General features: G+C 46.7%; 1 protein-coding gene across 1 annotated transcript; it reads left to right on the plus strand.

Moving 5' to 3' along the window:
- The first annotated feature begins 308 nt into the window (after positions 1-308).
- On the plus strand, positions 309-18,174 carry LOC142656708 (uncharacterized). The gene is made up of 7 exons (XM_075831635.1): positions 309-710; positions 4,346-4,614; positions 5,398-5,628; positions 6,898-6,947; positions 7,359-7,701; positions 7,794-8,000; positions 16,268-18,174. The coding sequence occupies exons 1-7, from the start codon at positions 688-690 to the stop codon at positions 17,614-17,616; spliced, it is 2,472 nt and encodes an 823-aa protein (XP_075687750.1). The 5' UTR covers positions 309-687; the 3' UTR covers positions 17,617-18,174.
- The last annotated feature ends 349 nt before the right edge of the window (positions 18,175-18,523 follow it).

The following is an 18,523-nucleotide window of genomic DNA, read 5'->3' on the forward strand; positions in this document are numbered from 1 at the left end:
TCTGAGAATCAGTAAATGTATAATCAATGACCCCCAGGTGTACACACTGCCCCCCCCCCAGCACAGAGAGACCCTTCCATTACCCTGACCAGTAGCAGCCGCAGACTCTGCTCTGTCTCTGCGCCTTCCTGGGTGTGGTGAAGACAGAAACGTAAAAGTAAAAGTGAAAGTAGAACAGAAAACGTGCAGAATAACTGACAAGAGGAGGGGAGATTGTGACACCGACTTACAGGAAAAAGGAGAGAAGGCAAAATCCAGAGACAGAGAAAAAGAGACGGAGGGAAAGTGACAGAGGGAGAGGAGACTACACAGAGAGAGAGACAGAGAGGAGACAGAGACAGAGAGAAATAGGCGGAAGGAAAGTGACAGAGATAGAGGGAGAGGAGACTACTCAGAGAGAGACAGAGATAGAGAGAGAAAGAGACAGAGAGGAAACTACTCAGAGAGAGACAGTGAGGAGACTACTGAGAGAGAGACAAAAAGGAGACAGAGATAGAGGGAGAGGAGATAACCACCCAGAGAGAGCCACAAAGAGACAGTTAGAGATAGACAGAGATAGACAAAGAGAGAGAGACAGTGACAGACAGAGAGGATACAACCACACAAAGATAGAGTGAGACTGAGAGAGAGACAATCGCACAAAGAGAAAAAGGGACAGAAAACGAAGCCACTACTCAGGAAGGAGACATGAGCTTCAGTCACAGAACCAGGTGAGCCCTGGACTTTCTTTGGATTTTCTGGTGTTATGGAGGATTAGGAATTATGCAATTATTATAGATGAGTGCAAAACTGTGCAGCCATTACATATAGATATATAGTCATGTATGTAGCTGATAAATATAGATATATTGTTATGTATGTAGCGGATACATATAGATATATAGTCAGATGCAGTGAAGGAAATAAGTATTTGATCCCTTGCTGATTTTGTAAGTTTGCCCACTGTCAAAGTCATGAACAGTCTAGAATTTTTAGGCTAGGTTAATTTTACCAGTGAGAGATAGATTATATAAAAAAAAAAAAAAGAGAAAATAACATTGTCAGAATGATCTCTATTTATTTGCATTGTGCACAGAGAAATAAGTATGTGACCCCCGACCAACCATTAAGAGTTCAGCCTCCTCCAGACCAGTTACTGCTCCAAATCACCTTGGTGCCGGCATTATAGACAGCTCTTACATGGTCACCTGTATAACAGACTCCTGTCCACAGACTCAATGACTCAGTCTGACTCTAACCTCTACAACATGGGCAAGACCAAAGAGCTTTCTAAGGATGTCAGGGACAAGATCATAGACCTGCACAAGGCTGGAATGGGCTACAAAACCATAAGTAAGACGCTGGGTGAGAAGGAGACAACTGTTGGTGCAATAGTAAGAAAATGGAAGACATACAAAATGACTGTCAATCGACATCGATCTGGGGCTCCATGCAAAATCTCACCTCGTGGGGTATCCTTGATCCTGAGGAAGGTGAGAGCTCAGCCGAAAACTACACGGGGGGAACTTGTTAATGATCTCAAGGCAGCTGGGACCACAGTCACCAAGAAAACCATTGGTAACACATTACAATCCTGCAGTGCCCGCAAGGTCCCCCTGCTCAAGAAGGCACATGTACAGGCCCGTCTGAAGTTTGCAAATGAACATCTGGATGATTCTGAGAGTGATTGGGAGAAGGTGCTGTGGTCAGATGAGACTAAAATTTAGCTCTTTGGCATTAACTCAACTCGCCGTGTTTGGAGGAAGAGAAATGCTGCCTATGACCCAAAGAACACCGTCCCCACTGTCAAGCTGGAGGTGGAAACATTATGTTTTGGGGGTGTTTCTCTGCTGAGGGCACAGGACTACTTCACCGCATCAATGGGAGAATGGATGGAGCCATGTACCGTCAAATCCTGAGTGACAACCTCCTTCCCTCCACCAGGACATTAAAAATGGCTCGTGGCTGGGTCTTCCAGCACGACAATGACCCGAAACATACAGCCAAGGCAACAAAGGAGTGGCTCAAAAAGAAGCACATTAAGGTCATGGAGTGGCCTAGCCAGTCTCCAGATCTTAATCCCATCGAAAACTTATGGAGGGAGCTGAAGATCCGAGTTGCCAAGCGACAGCCTCGAAATCTTAATGATTTACAGATGATCTGTAAAGAGGAGTGGGCCAAAATTCCATCTAACATGTGTGCAAACCTCATCATCAACTACAAAAAACGTCTGACTGCTGTGCTTGCCAACAAGGGTTTTGCCACCAAGTATTAAGTCTTGTTTGCCAAAGGTATCAAATACTTATGTCTCTGTGCACAATGCAAATAAATATATATCATTTTGACAATGTGATTTTTTTTAATTTTTTTTTATATAATCTATCTCTCACTGGTAAAATGAACCTAGCCTAAAAATTCTAGACTGTTCATGTCTTTGACAGTGGGCAAACTTACAAAATCGGCAAGGGATCAAATACTTATTTCCTTCACTGTATGCAGCTGATACATATAGATATATAGTCACATATGCAGTGGATACATAAGAAACATAGTCACATATACAGCTGTATAGATATATATAAAGTCATGTATGTAGCTGATACATATAGATATATAGTAACATATACAGCTGATACATATAGATATATAGTAACATATACAGCTGATACATATAGATATATAGTCACATATGCGGCGGATACATATAGATATATAGTCACATATACAGCTGATACATATAGATATATAGTCACATATACAGCTGATACATATAGATATATAGTCACATATACAGCTGATACATATAGATATATAGTCACATATACAGCTGATACATATAGATATATAGTCACATATGCGGCGGATACATATAGATATATAGTCATATATACAGCTGATACATATAGATATATAGTCACATATACAGCTGATACATATAGATATATAGTCACATATACAGCTGATACATATAGATATATAGTCACATATACAGCTGATACATATAGATATATAGTCACATATGCGGCGGATACATATAGATATATAGTCATATATGCAGCATCACTACATGTCTGACCCTTTCTTATTCACAAGCATGTGATGATACATTGTATCTGCTGATAATAAAGGGTCAGGCATGTGATGATACATTGTATCTGCTGATAATAAAGGGTCAGGCATGTGATGATACATTGTATCTGCTGATAATAAAGGGTCAGGCATGTTGCATTCTATCACTGGATTATTTAAATATTGATATATAGGGGGAGACTTATTATTACTGTGCTAAAGTTAAACAGTAGAAAACTAGGGGAGACCGGCAGAAATTGTGCCACATTTATCCCAGTGGTGCATTCTGTATGATAAATCTCATTTTGAACTTTATATTTTTGGGGTGCGGTCTCTATTTGAACCCACGATCAGGCTCTACAGAGACGTGCACCCACCCTGGATTCATAACCAGTGCTCTTGGTATGGACACTTAATAGTTTACTTATATGAACCCATACTGACGTAAGGCGACCAGCCATGCAGAACCACAGATAGCTGAGATCTTTACCATTGTTGACCTCAGTTTGGACCCTCTTTAATGACAGCTGCTGCACCATCGGGGCTGTTTCCTAGGGGGCTCATGAGGATATTCTGGGAGCATTAAAAACCATCCAATATAATTTAGCGCATATAATATTTCAAAAATGGCGTTATTATGTGGACTCTTTATCAGTATTTTCTGAATACTCCATACTATTTGTGCACTTTATGGTGGTATTATATGGGCAGGATTTCCTTGGCATTGTATGTTGGCACAATGGAAAAATTGTAGAAAATGGGCAGCGTGAGGATTCAGTTTTGCTTCTTGCGTTGGGCCTTATTTTCTATAAAACCGGCTCTGCGTACCATTGACCAATTATAAGCCGTTTCCCACTCACTTGTAGAATATGTTTAGCCGGGGAGATAAAGATATAAAATATAAAAATAAATTATGAAGGTATTAAAAAGGAACTGTCCCGGATGAGCAACTAAACCCCACCCGGAAGTATGGTCTTCCATGTAGGTCCTGCTGCGATGATTGGTACAGGACTCCAGCTGCTCGAGGACGCTCATAGGATGGCCCATGCACCGAGTCACTCTGAACACTTGACCAATAGTGATGAGGAAAGGTCCAGTAAACATTAAACCTAAATACTTTATTCCGTCTTCATGAAGATCAGGTGAGGGGATCACAGATCATAAAGACAAACTCCCTGGTCACGCCTTTCAAGCAAGTAACCGCTCGTAGTCGTTGCAGGACTCCAGTGAATGGGATATTTTTGTGAAGAAAACATTGATTACGGTCACAACTTGAGGTATATATATTTTTTTTCAGTAACAAGGCTGTGGTGGGGATCAGTTCCAGATGTTCAGAGAAGAACTTGCAATGGTTAATGTATTTTATCAGAGAGAGATTTCGGGATGTTGTGTCCGATGTGAAGTACCTGCCGATCACCAACACAAACAGACACGAGTGGGAGGATAAAGTGAGGAGATGCTCGGCCGGGATCCTGTATCACTCCAAACACCAGGGACGGATTAATATTGTTAATGTAGATGGAGCGTTATATGATGAGGAACTTCTAGCAATGTCCAGACTTCTAGGTAACGGTGACATCTCATCCTTGTTACACGTGTCCGTCATCGAGATCTGTGGTCAGGACGAATGTGTTAATAAAACCTCTAATGGAGCTTGATGATTTTATGACGTGTTGCTCACCGGTTAAACTGCTTTACTGAAGGCTCGCTGTCTTATTTCACACACTGGGTTTAGACTTTGTTTATTAATTATTTTTTTGCAATGTAAAAATCTTTATTAGAGGAATCTGAATCATACGCGAAAAAATGCATGTCTAGTCTTAGTCTCCGCTGTCCAGTCTTGGTGTTTTATGTCCAGACTTGGTCTCCCCTGTCCAGTCTTGGTCTTCGCTTTCCAGTCTCGTCTTTTCTGTCCGTACTTGTCTTTTGTGTCCAGTCTTGGTCTCCCCTGTCCAGTCTTGGTATTTTTTGTGTCCAGTCTTGGTCTCCCCTGTCCAGTCTTGGTATTTTTTGTGTCCAGTCTTGCTCTCCCTGTCTGGTCTTGGTCTTTTATGGCCAGTCTTGGTCTCCCCTGTCCAGTCTTGGTAATTGTTATGTTCAGTCTTGGTCTCCCCTGTCCAGTCTAATGAAATAATGAAGTACATATGGAGACTTTGCAAGTGTGTGAAATAAAATAACAAAAAAAATTAGACTCGTTGGCTTGATTGCAATTGCCACTGACCTGAGATAAGGTAAAGGGTGTTTGTATGTGACTAGAGCTGCTATCGACATTATCCCACAGATTATTCCTTTTCAATGTATTATTCTATTGTATGATCTGCATCTTGTTAAATGTGCCGACTTCTACAGGTAAAAGTAAGGTCCTGGTCGTGTTGGATGATCTGGAGGATTGCTCTGACAGTGAAAGCAAAAGGATCCTGGACGCGCAACCCAACTTGAGAGCTCAGTCCTCCCAGCTTCTCCTCTTCCCTGAAGAACGTAAAGCTGAAGGAGCCCACGGGAAGATAGAAGAATTTATTAAGATCCTGGGCAACAATGAAGCAGCTGCGGATCTCCCATCCAGCACCGCGAAGTCTGCAGGTAGTTTAAAATGTAAAAAGAAGGTGCAAACAATACTAGGAAATAATTATGTGTAATAAATTAAGACTAGATATAAAAACTGCTTATACAACCGCTCCTAATAATCAGATGACGGACTTCCGGCTTGACCTTGACAGACGGTTGCTCCAGGTTTTGATAAATTATCGGAGGGTTTTAGACGACATCTGCAGGTGATGGTTACCAAGGACGGACACATCACATATCCGAGTCCCTGTGGAGGATGAGAAGCAGAGAACAGCATCAACCAGCGCTTGTCACCTAATCATGGGGTCTCTCCAGCCAAATGATACAAACATATAATAAAATGGAGAAGATTCTTCCTTCAGTGGAAGGGACTCAGCATGAAATATTTAGTCTGAATTTCCCAAAAGTTTTGGATTCAGCAAATTTTAAAACTTTTGTGGTTTGCGGCACGATGTCAGTCACTGGTAAGCACCGGCCGCTATTTTACAGATTATAAATGTTCATGTCTCTCTCCACTCAGTTCTATGGGACCAACGGAAACCGCCAACAGGCGAGCTCAGCTGTCTCCTTACCTCCCATAGAAATAAATGGAGATGCATGATCGTGGCTCTCTCCAATCATTAGCCCCCTAGATGCAGCCACTTCACCCGGTGGGACAGGGGTCGGGGGATGCCAGTCTTAGAACTGGGACCTGCATCTATCACACATTCATGGCATATCCTATGGATTTGATGGCTTGTTGATGTCCGCACATTGATCCCTGGCACCCGGGGCACATTCTCTGCCAGCCCTCTTAGGTTCGCCGTTGGTTTATAGAACATTTTATGGCCGAGTTTACACTGATATTTTATGAAAAGTTTCATTTTGTCAGTTTTTCGGTGTTTGAGGGAGAGAATAACTGATAATGGTTTTTTGTGAGTTCTCTAAACTGAACTCCAATGACCTCAATGTGAAAGAAACATGAAAACCTTTACATCTCTCCTGCCCCTTGAAACATACAGGTTAGAATGACACGTGTGTAATGGCAGCGCCACGATTACTTTCCATATGTCCCATACTATGAGGTATAAGGGTCTACCATGGAAATCATTGCTGTACCCGGGACATTCTCAGTGCAGCTCCCGACCTACGATCCTGGGTCATTTCCGTGTCTATGTATATATTATTATATTATGTGATGAGGTTGGGAGATGTCCATAGGGTCTGCAGTACCGATAACCTCATGTGTAGCATCGTCACCATCATCAGGACCGAAATAACGAAGATTATTGACTTTCTCCACAGGCGGCTGGAAATTTCCTAATCTCTCTGAATTCTCACTGTTCTCATCTGACGTAAGTCCTATACAAAATCAATTTCTAAAACTTTTATAAGTTCATCTAATTTTCTGAGCTTTCTGCCTATCATGACTGGACGTCCGGCTGATTGAGCCGGCCGGCCTGAGGGGGACTGAGGGACATAGCTCTTTCCTTTACATTGTATAAGGGGGATCTATGCTGTAAAATATCATCTGAGACATAATCCAGAGGGGCCTCGTTCACACTGAGCTGCGGTAATGCGTATTAGTAGTTTATTGGACAGTCATGTTCTAGTTACACTAAATGTAGAAGATGTGATATCCATTCCCGTTCTATAAGTAAACACACCAGCCCGTGTTCTTGGTGGCCATTCACCTGTCCTTTAATAATGACGTTTTCACGTGGATCGACGTGGCGGCCCGTTCATAAATCTTATTTCATTTTCAGAATAGCAGCAAAACATCTTCATATTCCAAACAGAATAACCATCCGAAAGAAACAGCAGAGATTAGACGACCCATCAAACCAGGTCTGAGAATCAGCATCTTCTCCCGGTCTGCAGAAAGTAACTACAAGTGGTTGATGGAATGGCTGCAGAGCACGCGCACGGCGGGACCAGCCGAGGTCCAGGGCGTTCACATCACTAATAATTCCACAAAGTTTTACTCTGAGCTCAGAAGCTGCTCGTTCGCCATCCTGTATCACACACAAAATCAAGGACGACTCAACATCACCGACGTCACCGACTCCTTGTACGATGAGGAGCTCGCCGCGCTCTCCCAGCGTCTCGGTGCGTAGCAAATATCATGCGGATTGCGCTGATTCCGTCACTTCAGAAGCTCCTGTGAGGTCATTTGACTTTTTCTCTGTCATTTTTTACAGGTAGGGAAAATGTAATTGTGGTGATCGATGATGTGAAGACCACAAGCTCAGCCGAGAAGAGCCGGATTCTGACCTCCCAGCCCAGCATTGGAATTCAGGCCAAGGATCTATTTCTGTTCAATGACAAAAAGAAAGACAATGAAAGTTTAGAAAAAATAAGGCAAATCCTATCCACAAAACCACGAAACAATGAAATCATGGCCCCCGGTATGTATCCAGCCTCCAGCTCTTGACACATTGTATCACATTATCACACATACTACAGGTTGTGACACTAAATGTCCCTGTAAGAGAAAGTTTCAGCTCTTCTATAAGTGCAGCGTCTGTATAGAGGGAGTTCTACACGTTTAGGGTACATACGAGGAGAGACCCTTTAGTTCCCAGCTCGGGCCCCTTCATTTCACTCGGGATCTGAGTATTCTGTTCCCCTCTCTCATGGACCCAACGATCCCTGTATAACGATCCCTGTATAACGATCCCTGTATAACGATCCCTGTATAACGATCCCTGTATAACGATCCCTGTATAACGATCCCTGTATAACGATCCCTGTATAACGATCCCTGTATAACGATCCCTGTATAACGATCCCTGTATAACGATCCCTGTATAACGATCCCTGTATAACGATCCCTGTATAACGATCCCTGTATTCTCCTTCAAGCCAATGTCAGTGACAGCGTATATTACACCCGGCGGCAGACGTTTACTGTCCTAAAAAGCCACCGAGACCCTAAAACTGAAGAAATAATGGACAGTCTAGTGTCAGCAGATAAAGGTTATTGCTGGTACATTGGAGAGTTATACCATTTTATAATAGAATTTCTGTACGAATTTCTTATAGTTTGCAAGATCTCTGCTGGACACACTGGTGCTGGAAGTGTTCTAAAACACAGTCATGACCCTATAACAAGTCATGCACCTGTGTGTCCACCACATGACCCTGTAATGAGCCCTGCACCTGTGTGTCTATCACATGACCCTGTAATGAGCCCTGCACCTGTGTGTCCACCACATGACCCTGTAATGAGCCCTGCACCTGTGTGTCCACCACATGACCCTGTAATGAGCCCTGCACCTGTGTGTCCATCACATGACCCTGTAATGAGCCCTGCACCTGTGTGTCCATCACATGACCCTGTAATGAGCCCTGCACCTGTGTGTCCACCACATGACCCTGTAATAAGCCCAGCACCTGTGTGTCTATCACATGACCCTGTAATGAGCCCTGCACCTGTGTGTCCATCACATGACCCTGTAATGAGCCTTGCACCTGTGTGTCCATCACATGACCCTGTAATGAGCCCTGCACCTGTGTGTCCACCACATGACCCTGTAATGAGCCCTGCACCTGTGTGTCCATCACATGACCCTGTAATGAGCCCTGCACCTGTGTGTCCATCACATGACCCTGTAATGAGCCCTGCACCTGTGTGTCCATCACATGACCCTGTAATGAGCCCTGCACCTGGGTGTCTATCACATGACCCTGTAATAAGCCCAGCACCTGTGTATCTATCACATGACCCTGTAATGAGCCCTGCACCTGTGTGTCCATCACATGACCCTGTAATGAGCCCTGCACCTGTGTGTCCATCACATGACCCTGTAACGAGCCCAGCACCTGTGTGTCATCACATGATCCTGTAATGAGCCCTGCACCTGTGTGTCCACCACATGACCCTGTAATGAGCCCTGCACCTGTGTGTCTATCACATGACCCTGTAATGAGCCCTGCACCTGTGTGTCTATCACATGACCCTGTAATGAGCCCTGCACCTGTGTGTCCACCACATGACCCTGTAATGAGCCCTGCACCTGTGTGTCCACCACATGACCCTGTAATGAGCCCTGCACCTGTGTGTCCATCACATGACCCTGTAATGAGCCCTGCACCTGTGTGTCCATCACATGACCCTGTAATGAGCCCTGCACCTGTGTGTCCACCACATGACCCTGTAATAAGCCCAGCACCTGTGTGTCTATCACATGACCCTGTAATGAGCCCTGCACCTGTGTGTCCATCACATGACCCTGTAATGAGCCTTGCACCTGTGTGTCCATCACATGACCCTGTAATGAGCCCTGCACCTGTGTGTCCACCACATGACCCTGTAATGAGCCCTGCACCTGTGTGTCCATCACATGACCCTGTAATGAGCCCTGCACCTGTGTGTCCATCACATGACCCTGTAATGAGCCCTGCACCTGTGTGTCCATCACATGACCCTGTAATGAGCCCTGCACCTGGGTGTCTATCACATGACCCTGTAATAAGCCCAGCACCTGTGTATCTATCACATGACCCTGTAATGAGCCCTGCACCTGTGTGTCCATCACATGACCCTGTAATGAGCCCTGCACCTGTGTGTCCATCACATGACCCTGTAACGAGCCCAGCACCTGTGTGTCATCACATGATCCCGTAACGAGCCCAGCACCTGTGCGTCCATCACATGATCCTGTAACAAGCCCAGCACCTGTGTGTCCATCACATGACCCTGTAATAAGCCCAGCACCTGTGTGTCTATCACATGACCCTGTAATGAGCCCTGCACCTGTGTGTCCATCACATGACCCTGTAACGAGCCGTGCACCTGTGTGTCCATCACATGACCCTGTAATGAGCCCTGCACCTGTGTGTCCATCACATGACCCTGTAATGAGCCCTGCACCTGTGTGTCCACCACATGACCCTGTAATGAGCCCTGCACCTGTGTGTCCATCACATGACCCTGTAATGAGCCCTGCACCTGTGTGTCCATCACATGACCCTGTAACGAGCCTTGCACCTGTGTGTCCATCACATGACCCTGTAATGAGCCCTGCACCTGTGTGTCCATCACATGACCCTGTAATGAACCGTGCACCTGTGTGTCCATCACATGACCCTGTAATGAGCCGTGCTCCTGTGTGTCCATCACATGACCCTGTAATAAGCCCAGCACCTGTGTATCTATCACATGACCCTGTAATGAGCCCTGCACCTGTGTGTCCATCACATGACCCTGTAATGAGCCCTGCACCTGTGTGTCTATCACATGACCCTGTAATGAGCCCTGCACCTGTGTGTCCATCACATGACCCTGTAATGAGCCCTGCACCTGTGTGTCCATCACATGACCCTGTAATGAGCCCTGCACCTGTGTGTCCATCACATGACCCTGTAATGAGCCCTGCACCTGTGTGTCCATCACATGACCCTGTAACGAGCCCTGCACCTGTGTGTCCATCACATGACCCTGTAATGAGCCCGGCACCTGTGTGTCCATCACATGACCCTGTAATGAGCCCTGCACCTGTGTGTCTATCACATGACCCTGTAACGAGCCCTGCACCTGTGTGTCCATCACATGACCCTGTAATGAGCCCTGCACCTGTGTGTCCATCACATGACCCTGTAATGAGCCCTGCACCTGTGTGTCTATCACATGACCCTGTAATGAGCCCTGCACCTGTGTGTCTATCACATGACCCTGTAACGAGCCCTGCACCTGTGTGTCCATCACATGACCCTGTAATGAGCCCTGCACCTGTGTGTCCATCACATGACCCTGTAATGAGCCCTGCACCTGTTTATCCATCACATGACCCTGTAATGAGCCCAGCACCTGTGTGTCCACCACATGACCCTGTAATGAGCCCTGCACCTGTGTGTCCATCACATGACCCTGTAATGAGCCCTGCACCTGTGTGTCTATCACATGACCCTGTAATGAGCCCTGCACCTGTGTGTCCATCACATGACCCTGTAATGAGCCCTGCACCTGTGTGTCCATCACATGACCCTGTAATGAGCCCAGCACCTGTGTGTCCATCACATGACCCTGTAATGAGCCCTGCACCTGTGTGTCCATCACATGACCCTGTAATGAGCCCTGCACCTGTGTGTCCATCACATGACCCTGTAATGAGCCCAGCACCTGTGTGTCCATCACATGACCCTGTAATGAGCCCTGCACCTGTGTGTCCATCACATGACCCTGTAATGAGCCCTGCACCTGTGTGTCCATCACATGACCCTGTAATGAGCCCTGCACCTGTGTGTCTATCACATGACCCTGTAATAAGCCCAGCACCTGTGTATCTATCACATGACCCTGTAATGAGCCCTGCACCTGTGTGTCCATCACATGACCCTGTAATGAGCCCTGCACCTGTGTGTCTATCACATGACCCTGTAATGAGCCCTGCACCTGTGTGTCCATCACATGACCCTGTAATGAGCCCTGCACCTGTGTGTCCATCACATGACCCTGTAATGAGCCCTGCACCTGTGTGTCCATCACATGACCCTGTAATGAGCCCTGCACCTGTGTGTCTATCACATGACCCTGTAATAAGCCCAGCACCTGTGTATCTATCACATGACCCTGTAATGAGCCCTGCACCTGTGTGTCCACCACATGACCCTGTAATGAGCCCTGCACCTGTGTGTCCATCACATGACCCTGTAATGAGCCCTGCACCTGTGTGTCCACCACATGACCCTGTAATGAGCCCTGCACCTGTGTGTCTATCACATGACCCTGTAATGAGCCCTGCACCTGTGTGTCCATCACATGACCCTGTAATGAGCCCTGCACCTGTGTGTCCATCACATGACCCTGTAATGAGCCCTGCACCTGTGTGTCCATCACATGACCCTGTAATGAGCCCTGCACCTGTGTGTCTATCACATGACCCTGTAATGAGCCCTGCACCTGTGTGTCCATCACATGACCCTGTAATGAGCCCTGCACCTGTGTGTCCATCACATGACCCTGTAATGAGCCCTGCACCTGTGTGTCCATCACATGACCCTGTAATAAGCCCAGCACCTGTGTATCTATCACATGACCCTGTAATGAGCCCTGCACCTGTGTGTCCATCACATGACCCTGTAATGAGCCCTGCACCTGTGTGTCCATCACATGACCCTGTAACGAGCCCTGCACCTGTGTGTCCACCACATGACCCTGTAATGAGCCCTGCACCTGTGTGTCTATCACATGACCCTGTAATGAGCCCTGCACCTGTGTGTCCATCACATGACCCTGTAATGAGCCTTGCACCTGTGTGTCCACCACATGACCCTGTAATGAGCCCTGCACCTGTGTGTCTATCACACGACCCTGTAATGAGCCCTGCACCTGTGTGTCCATCACATGACCCTGTAATGAGCCCTGCACCTGTGTGTCTATCACATGACCCTGTAATGAGCCCTGCACCTGCGTGTCCATCACATGACCATATAACAAGTCATGCACCTGTGTGTCCATCACATGACCCTGTAATGAGCCCTGCACCTGTGTGTCTATCACATGACCCTGTAATGAGCCCTGCACCTGTGTGTCCATCACATGACCCTGTAATGAGCCCTGCACCTGTGTGTCCATCACATGACCCTGTAATGAGCCCTGCACCTGTGTGTCTATCACATGACCCTGTAATGAGCCCTGCACCTGTGTGTCCATCACATGACCATATAAAAAGTCATGCACCTGTGTGTCCATCACATGACCCTGTAATGAGCCCTGCACCTGTGTGTCTATCACATGACCCTGTAATGAGCCCTGCACCTGTGTGTCCACCACATGACCCTGTAATGAGCCCTGCACCTGTGTGTCCATCACATGACCCTGTAATGAGCCCTGCACCTGTGTGTCCATCACATGACCCTGTAATGAGCCCTGCACCTGTGTGTCTATCACATGACCCTGTAATAAGCCCAGCACCTGTGTATCTATCACATGACCCTGTAATGAGCCCTGCACCTGTGTGTCCATCACATGACCCTGTAATGAGCCCTGCACCTGTGTGTCCATCACATGACCCTGTAACGAGCCCTGCACCTGTGTGTCCACCACATGACCCTGTAATGAGCCCTGCACCTGTGTGTCCATCACATGACCCTGTAATGAGCCCTGCACCTGTGTGTCCACCACATGACCCTGTAATGAGCCCTGCACCTGTGTGTCCATCACATGACCCTGTAATGAGCCCTGCACCTGTGTGTCCATCACATGACCCTGTAATGAGCCCTGCACCTGGGTGTCTATCACATGACCCTGTAATAAGCCCAGCACCTGTGTATCTATCACATGACCCTGTAATGAGCCCTGCACCTGTGTGTCCATCACATGACCCTGTAATGAGCCCTGCACCTGTGTGTCCATCACATGACCCTGTAACGAGCCCAGCACCTGTGTGTCATCACATGATCCCGTAACGAGCCCAGCACCTGTGCGTCCATCACATGATCCTGTAACAAGCCCAGCACCTGTGTGTCCATCACATGACCCTGTAATAAGCCCAGCACCTGTGTGTCTATCACATGACCCTGTAATGAGCCCTGCACCTGTGTGTCCATCACATGACCCTGTAACGAGCCGTGCACCTGTGTGTCCATCACATGACCCTGTAATGAGCCCTGCACCTGTGTGTCCATCACATGACCCTGTAATGAGCCCTGCACCTGTGTGTCCACCACATGACCCTGTAATGAGCCCTGCACCTGTGTGTCCATCACATGACCCTGTAATGAGCCCTGCACCTGTGTGTCCATCACATGACCCTGTAACGAGCCTTGCACCTGTGTGTCCACCACATGACCCTGTAATGAGCCCTGCACCTGTGTGTCTATCACATGACCCTGTAATGAGCCCTGCACCTGTGTGTCCATCACATGACCCTGTAATGAGCCCTGCACCTGTGTGTCTATCACATGACCCTGTAATGAGCCCTGCACCTGTGTGTCTATCACATGACCCTGTAATAAGCCCAGCACCTGTGTGTCCATCACATGACCCTGTAACGAGCCCAGCACCTGTGTGTCTATCACATGACCCTGTAACAAGCACAGCACCTGTGTGTCCATCACATGACCCTGTAACGAGCCCAGCACCTGTGTGTCTATCACATGACCCTGTAACAAGCACAGCACCTGTTTATCCATCACATGACCCTATAATGAGCCCAGCACGTGTGTGTCCATCACATGACCCTGTAACGAGCCCAGCACCTGTTTATCTACCACATGATCCTGTAACGAGCCGTGCACCTGTGTGTCTATGACATGACCCTGTAATGAGCCCAGCACCTGTGTTTTCATCACGTGATCCTGTAACAAGCCTTGCACCTGTGTGTCCATCACGTGATCCTCTAACAAGCCTTGCACCTGTGTGTCCATCACGTGATCCTCTAACAAGCCTTGCACCTGTGTGTCCATCACGTGATCCTCTAACAAGCCATGCACCTGTGTGTCCATCACATGACCCTGTATCGAGCCCAGCACCTGTGTGTCTATCACATGACCCTGTAACGAGCACAGCACCTGTGTGTCCATCACATGACCCTGTAATAAGCTGTGCACCTGTGTGTCCATCACATGACCCTGTATCGAACCCAGCACCTGTGTGTCTATCACATGACCCTGTAACGAGCACAGCACCTGTTTATCCATCACATGACCCTATAATGAGCCCAGCACGTGTGTGTCCATCACATGACTCTGTAACGAGCCCAGCATCTGTTTATCTACCACATGACCCTGTAACGAGCCTTGCACCTGTGTGTCCATCACATGACCCTGTAACGAGCCTTGCACCTGTGTGTCCATCACATGACCCTGTAATGAGCCCTGCACCTGTGTGTCCATCACATGACCCTATAATGAGCCCTGCACCTGTGTGTCCATCACATGACCCTGTAACGAGCCGTGCACCTGTGTGTCCATCACATAACCCTATAATGAGCCCTGCACCTGTGTGTCCATCACATGACCCTGTAATGAGCCCTGCACCTGTGTGTCCATCACATGACCCTGTAATGAGCCCTGCACCTGTGTGTCTATCACATGACCCTGTAACGAGCCCAGCACCTGTGTGTCCATCACATGACCCTATAACGAGCCCAGCACCTGTGTGTCCATCACATGACCCTATAATGAGCCCTGCACCTGTGTGTCCATCACATGACCCTGTAACGAGCCCAGCACCTGTGTGTCCATCACATGACCCTATAACGAGCCCAGCACCTGTGTGTCCATCACATGACCCTATAATAAGCTGTGCACCTGTATGTCCATCACGTGACAAGTGCAAATTTTATCCACTGGAAGTAAATCATGAAGGATCCTATTGAATGACAGCAAGCAGAGATCATGAAAACTGTGAGGAATTAATATAGAAGGTTTATTATAAAATGATATAACTCTCCATTGTACAAAGATTAACATTTATTTGCTGAAACTGGAATTTTCTTGTAAGACATTTATTATTTTCTTTTCCCTGAGAGTCGAAGATCCAGCCGGTCGCACCAGCTAAACGTGAGATCCGCTCGTCTTCTCTTCTGACGCCCTCGTGGTCCCCAGGACAATGTTGTCTCACTGATAGAAAAGTGCAGATTATGATGGTTGCAGATTTATGGGGCCAATGATAGAAAGTCACTTAATGTTCGCCTCTTATTCATTATTTTTATTCCTCCCCGTGTAGATTATGGACGCGCTGATGTTAAAGGGAAATCGAATAACTCAAGCAAGTCTGCGATATCTGTGGAACAGGAGGATTCCCAGGACAGGGTGGACTACGAGTCCAGGGAGAGGACTACAACTCCAGGGAGGTCACGTACAACACACAGTGAAGAGCGCAACGTGTCCGGGGCTCGTGGAAGAACCTGGAGAGGCGCCGATGATTCAGGGGAACCAGAAAACAAAAAGATTGTTCTAGACCCAAGAATTCTGCCCACTGATAGTTCTGTTCCCGTTGCTGAGATGAACAGCACATTTCAAGACGTCCTTTCTTGTTCTTCCCTTCTTCATCAGAAAATTAGTGCAGCAAATGCAGAAGGGCAGAGGATAATGGACCAAATAATGCAGAGGCACAAAAGAGAAACGGAGGGACTTCAAAGTAGGAATAACGACCTACTCAAGAAGATGAGAGAAAATGAAGACAAGAACCTAGAATTATACAGGACCGTCCAAGAGAAGGAGCTCACCATAGAGAAGCTCCAAAAAGATCTGCGGGACAAGGATAGGACCATAGAGGAAAATCACGAAACAATCAAGAGAATTCCAGAACTGCAGGAGAAACTAAGAGAAAAAGATTTACAAATAGATGAAATGCAACTCAGAAAAGAGACACAACACACTGTAGAGAAGCTTCAAAAAGATCTGCGGGACAAGGATAGGAACATAGCGGAAAATCATGAAACAATCCAGAGAATGGAACAGAGAATTCCAGAACTGCAGGAGAAACTAAGAGAAAAAGATTTACAAATAGATGAAATGCAACTCAGAAAAGAGACACAACCGACTGTAGAGAAGCTTCAAAAAGATCTGCGGGACAAGGATAGGACCATAGCGGAGAATCATGAAACAATCCAGAGAATGGAACAGAAAATTCTCCAGCTACAGAAACAAATCCATGAAATGGAAAACAAACCAAAGCAAGAACAGACCGAGCAGAGCCGGGGAACCGGAGGAGACGAACGATGTGAAGGAAGGAGTGCGAAACCTGGACAAGGAGGGGATCAAGTGACCCAACGTGAACACACAACTTCTGACTGGGACAGGAAGAAAGGTCAGAAGATGGATGAAGGTTTTCTATTGGACAGAAGTGATAGAATGAATAATCATTGGCCAAACCCCCCAGAGACGCAAAGTCTGACCCCGGCGGATGACCTGATAGAGCAGCTGAAGGCGACAATACAGCGACAGGATCACGAAATCCAGAGTCTTACCGCCAGAACACAAGAACTAGAGTCTCAAGTGAAGGATTCTGCTACAGTTATAAATGAAATACTGGACCAATCAGAAAGCAGAAAAAAGGACGCAAAACGTTGATCAAAGTCTCGCTCTCGGGATTCTTACACAATTTCAATTCTTCTCCGGCATCGCGTCCTCAATAGAAGCAGCCAAATCCTGCGCGCCGCCACCTCCATACAAGATGCTTTGGTGTAACAATTATCTTCAGAGCTTTTCTTTAATGATTTTATTAAATATTCAATATGTTTCAGAAATTGCTGCCGGTCTCTGAAGAACACGTAGAGATGTGCGGGGACTCGGTTATATCGCAGACTCTTAGGTCTCATGCGCACGTCCATCTTGTACCTCCATAAGGTTTTATACACGGGCACATGGAGGATTTGTCCCTCGGATGACTGTGACTATATCCTGACATGCTCAGTTCTGTGCTACATCTCCAGGTATAAGAACCATTGCTTATAGAGGAGAACGCGGTGCTCGCACAGGATCCACGCAGCGGCGCGCACCTTATCCGCAGGTCCGTCATGAGGCCGTGCCATGAACCCCTGATGTCAATGTCATTGGTTAGAACTGTAATCCCAAAACTCCAAAGAAGTTTCCATTTACTTTTTGCTGATCAAAATAAAATCTATTCAATGTCCGGTTCAATTAATTACAATCTCATCCATTTATTTCTACCATAAGCAAAAGACATAAGCCGAAAAGCTCGTCAGGTGGGGGAGGGGGTGTGGGGGGTGGGGGGGGGTTATTATAACGACAATCTCAAGTCATGTAACACAAAGCAGACAAATGGGGGTAAATGTCATCAGTCCCCTAGTTATACATAGGAAACTTCTAGACGTGTCCCGAATGAACGGAGAGATTGTGAGCAGAGAAACCGCGAAATATTCCAGCGTTCTCACGAGTCTTTCCTAGAAGGTTCCGCCTTCTATGATCGTTAACTTTGACATGGCTTTTGTTATGGGATATCACACCGCAGATAAAC

Source organism: Rhinoderma darwinii, chromosome 6 (assembly GCF_050947455.1).
Source record: "Rhinoderma darwinii isolate aRhiDar2 chromosome 6, aRhiDar2.hap1, whole genome shotgun sequence".
NCBI classification, from domain to species: Eukaryota; Metazoa; Chordata; class Amphibia; order Anura; family Rhinodermatidae; genus Rhinoderma; species Rhinoderma darwinii.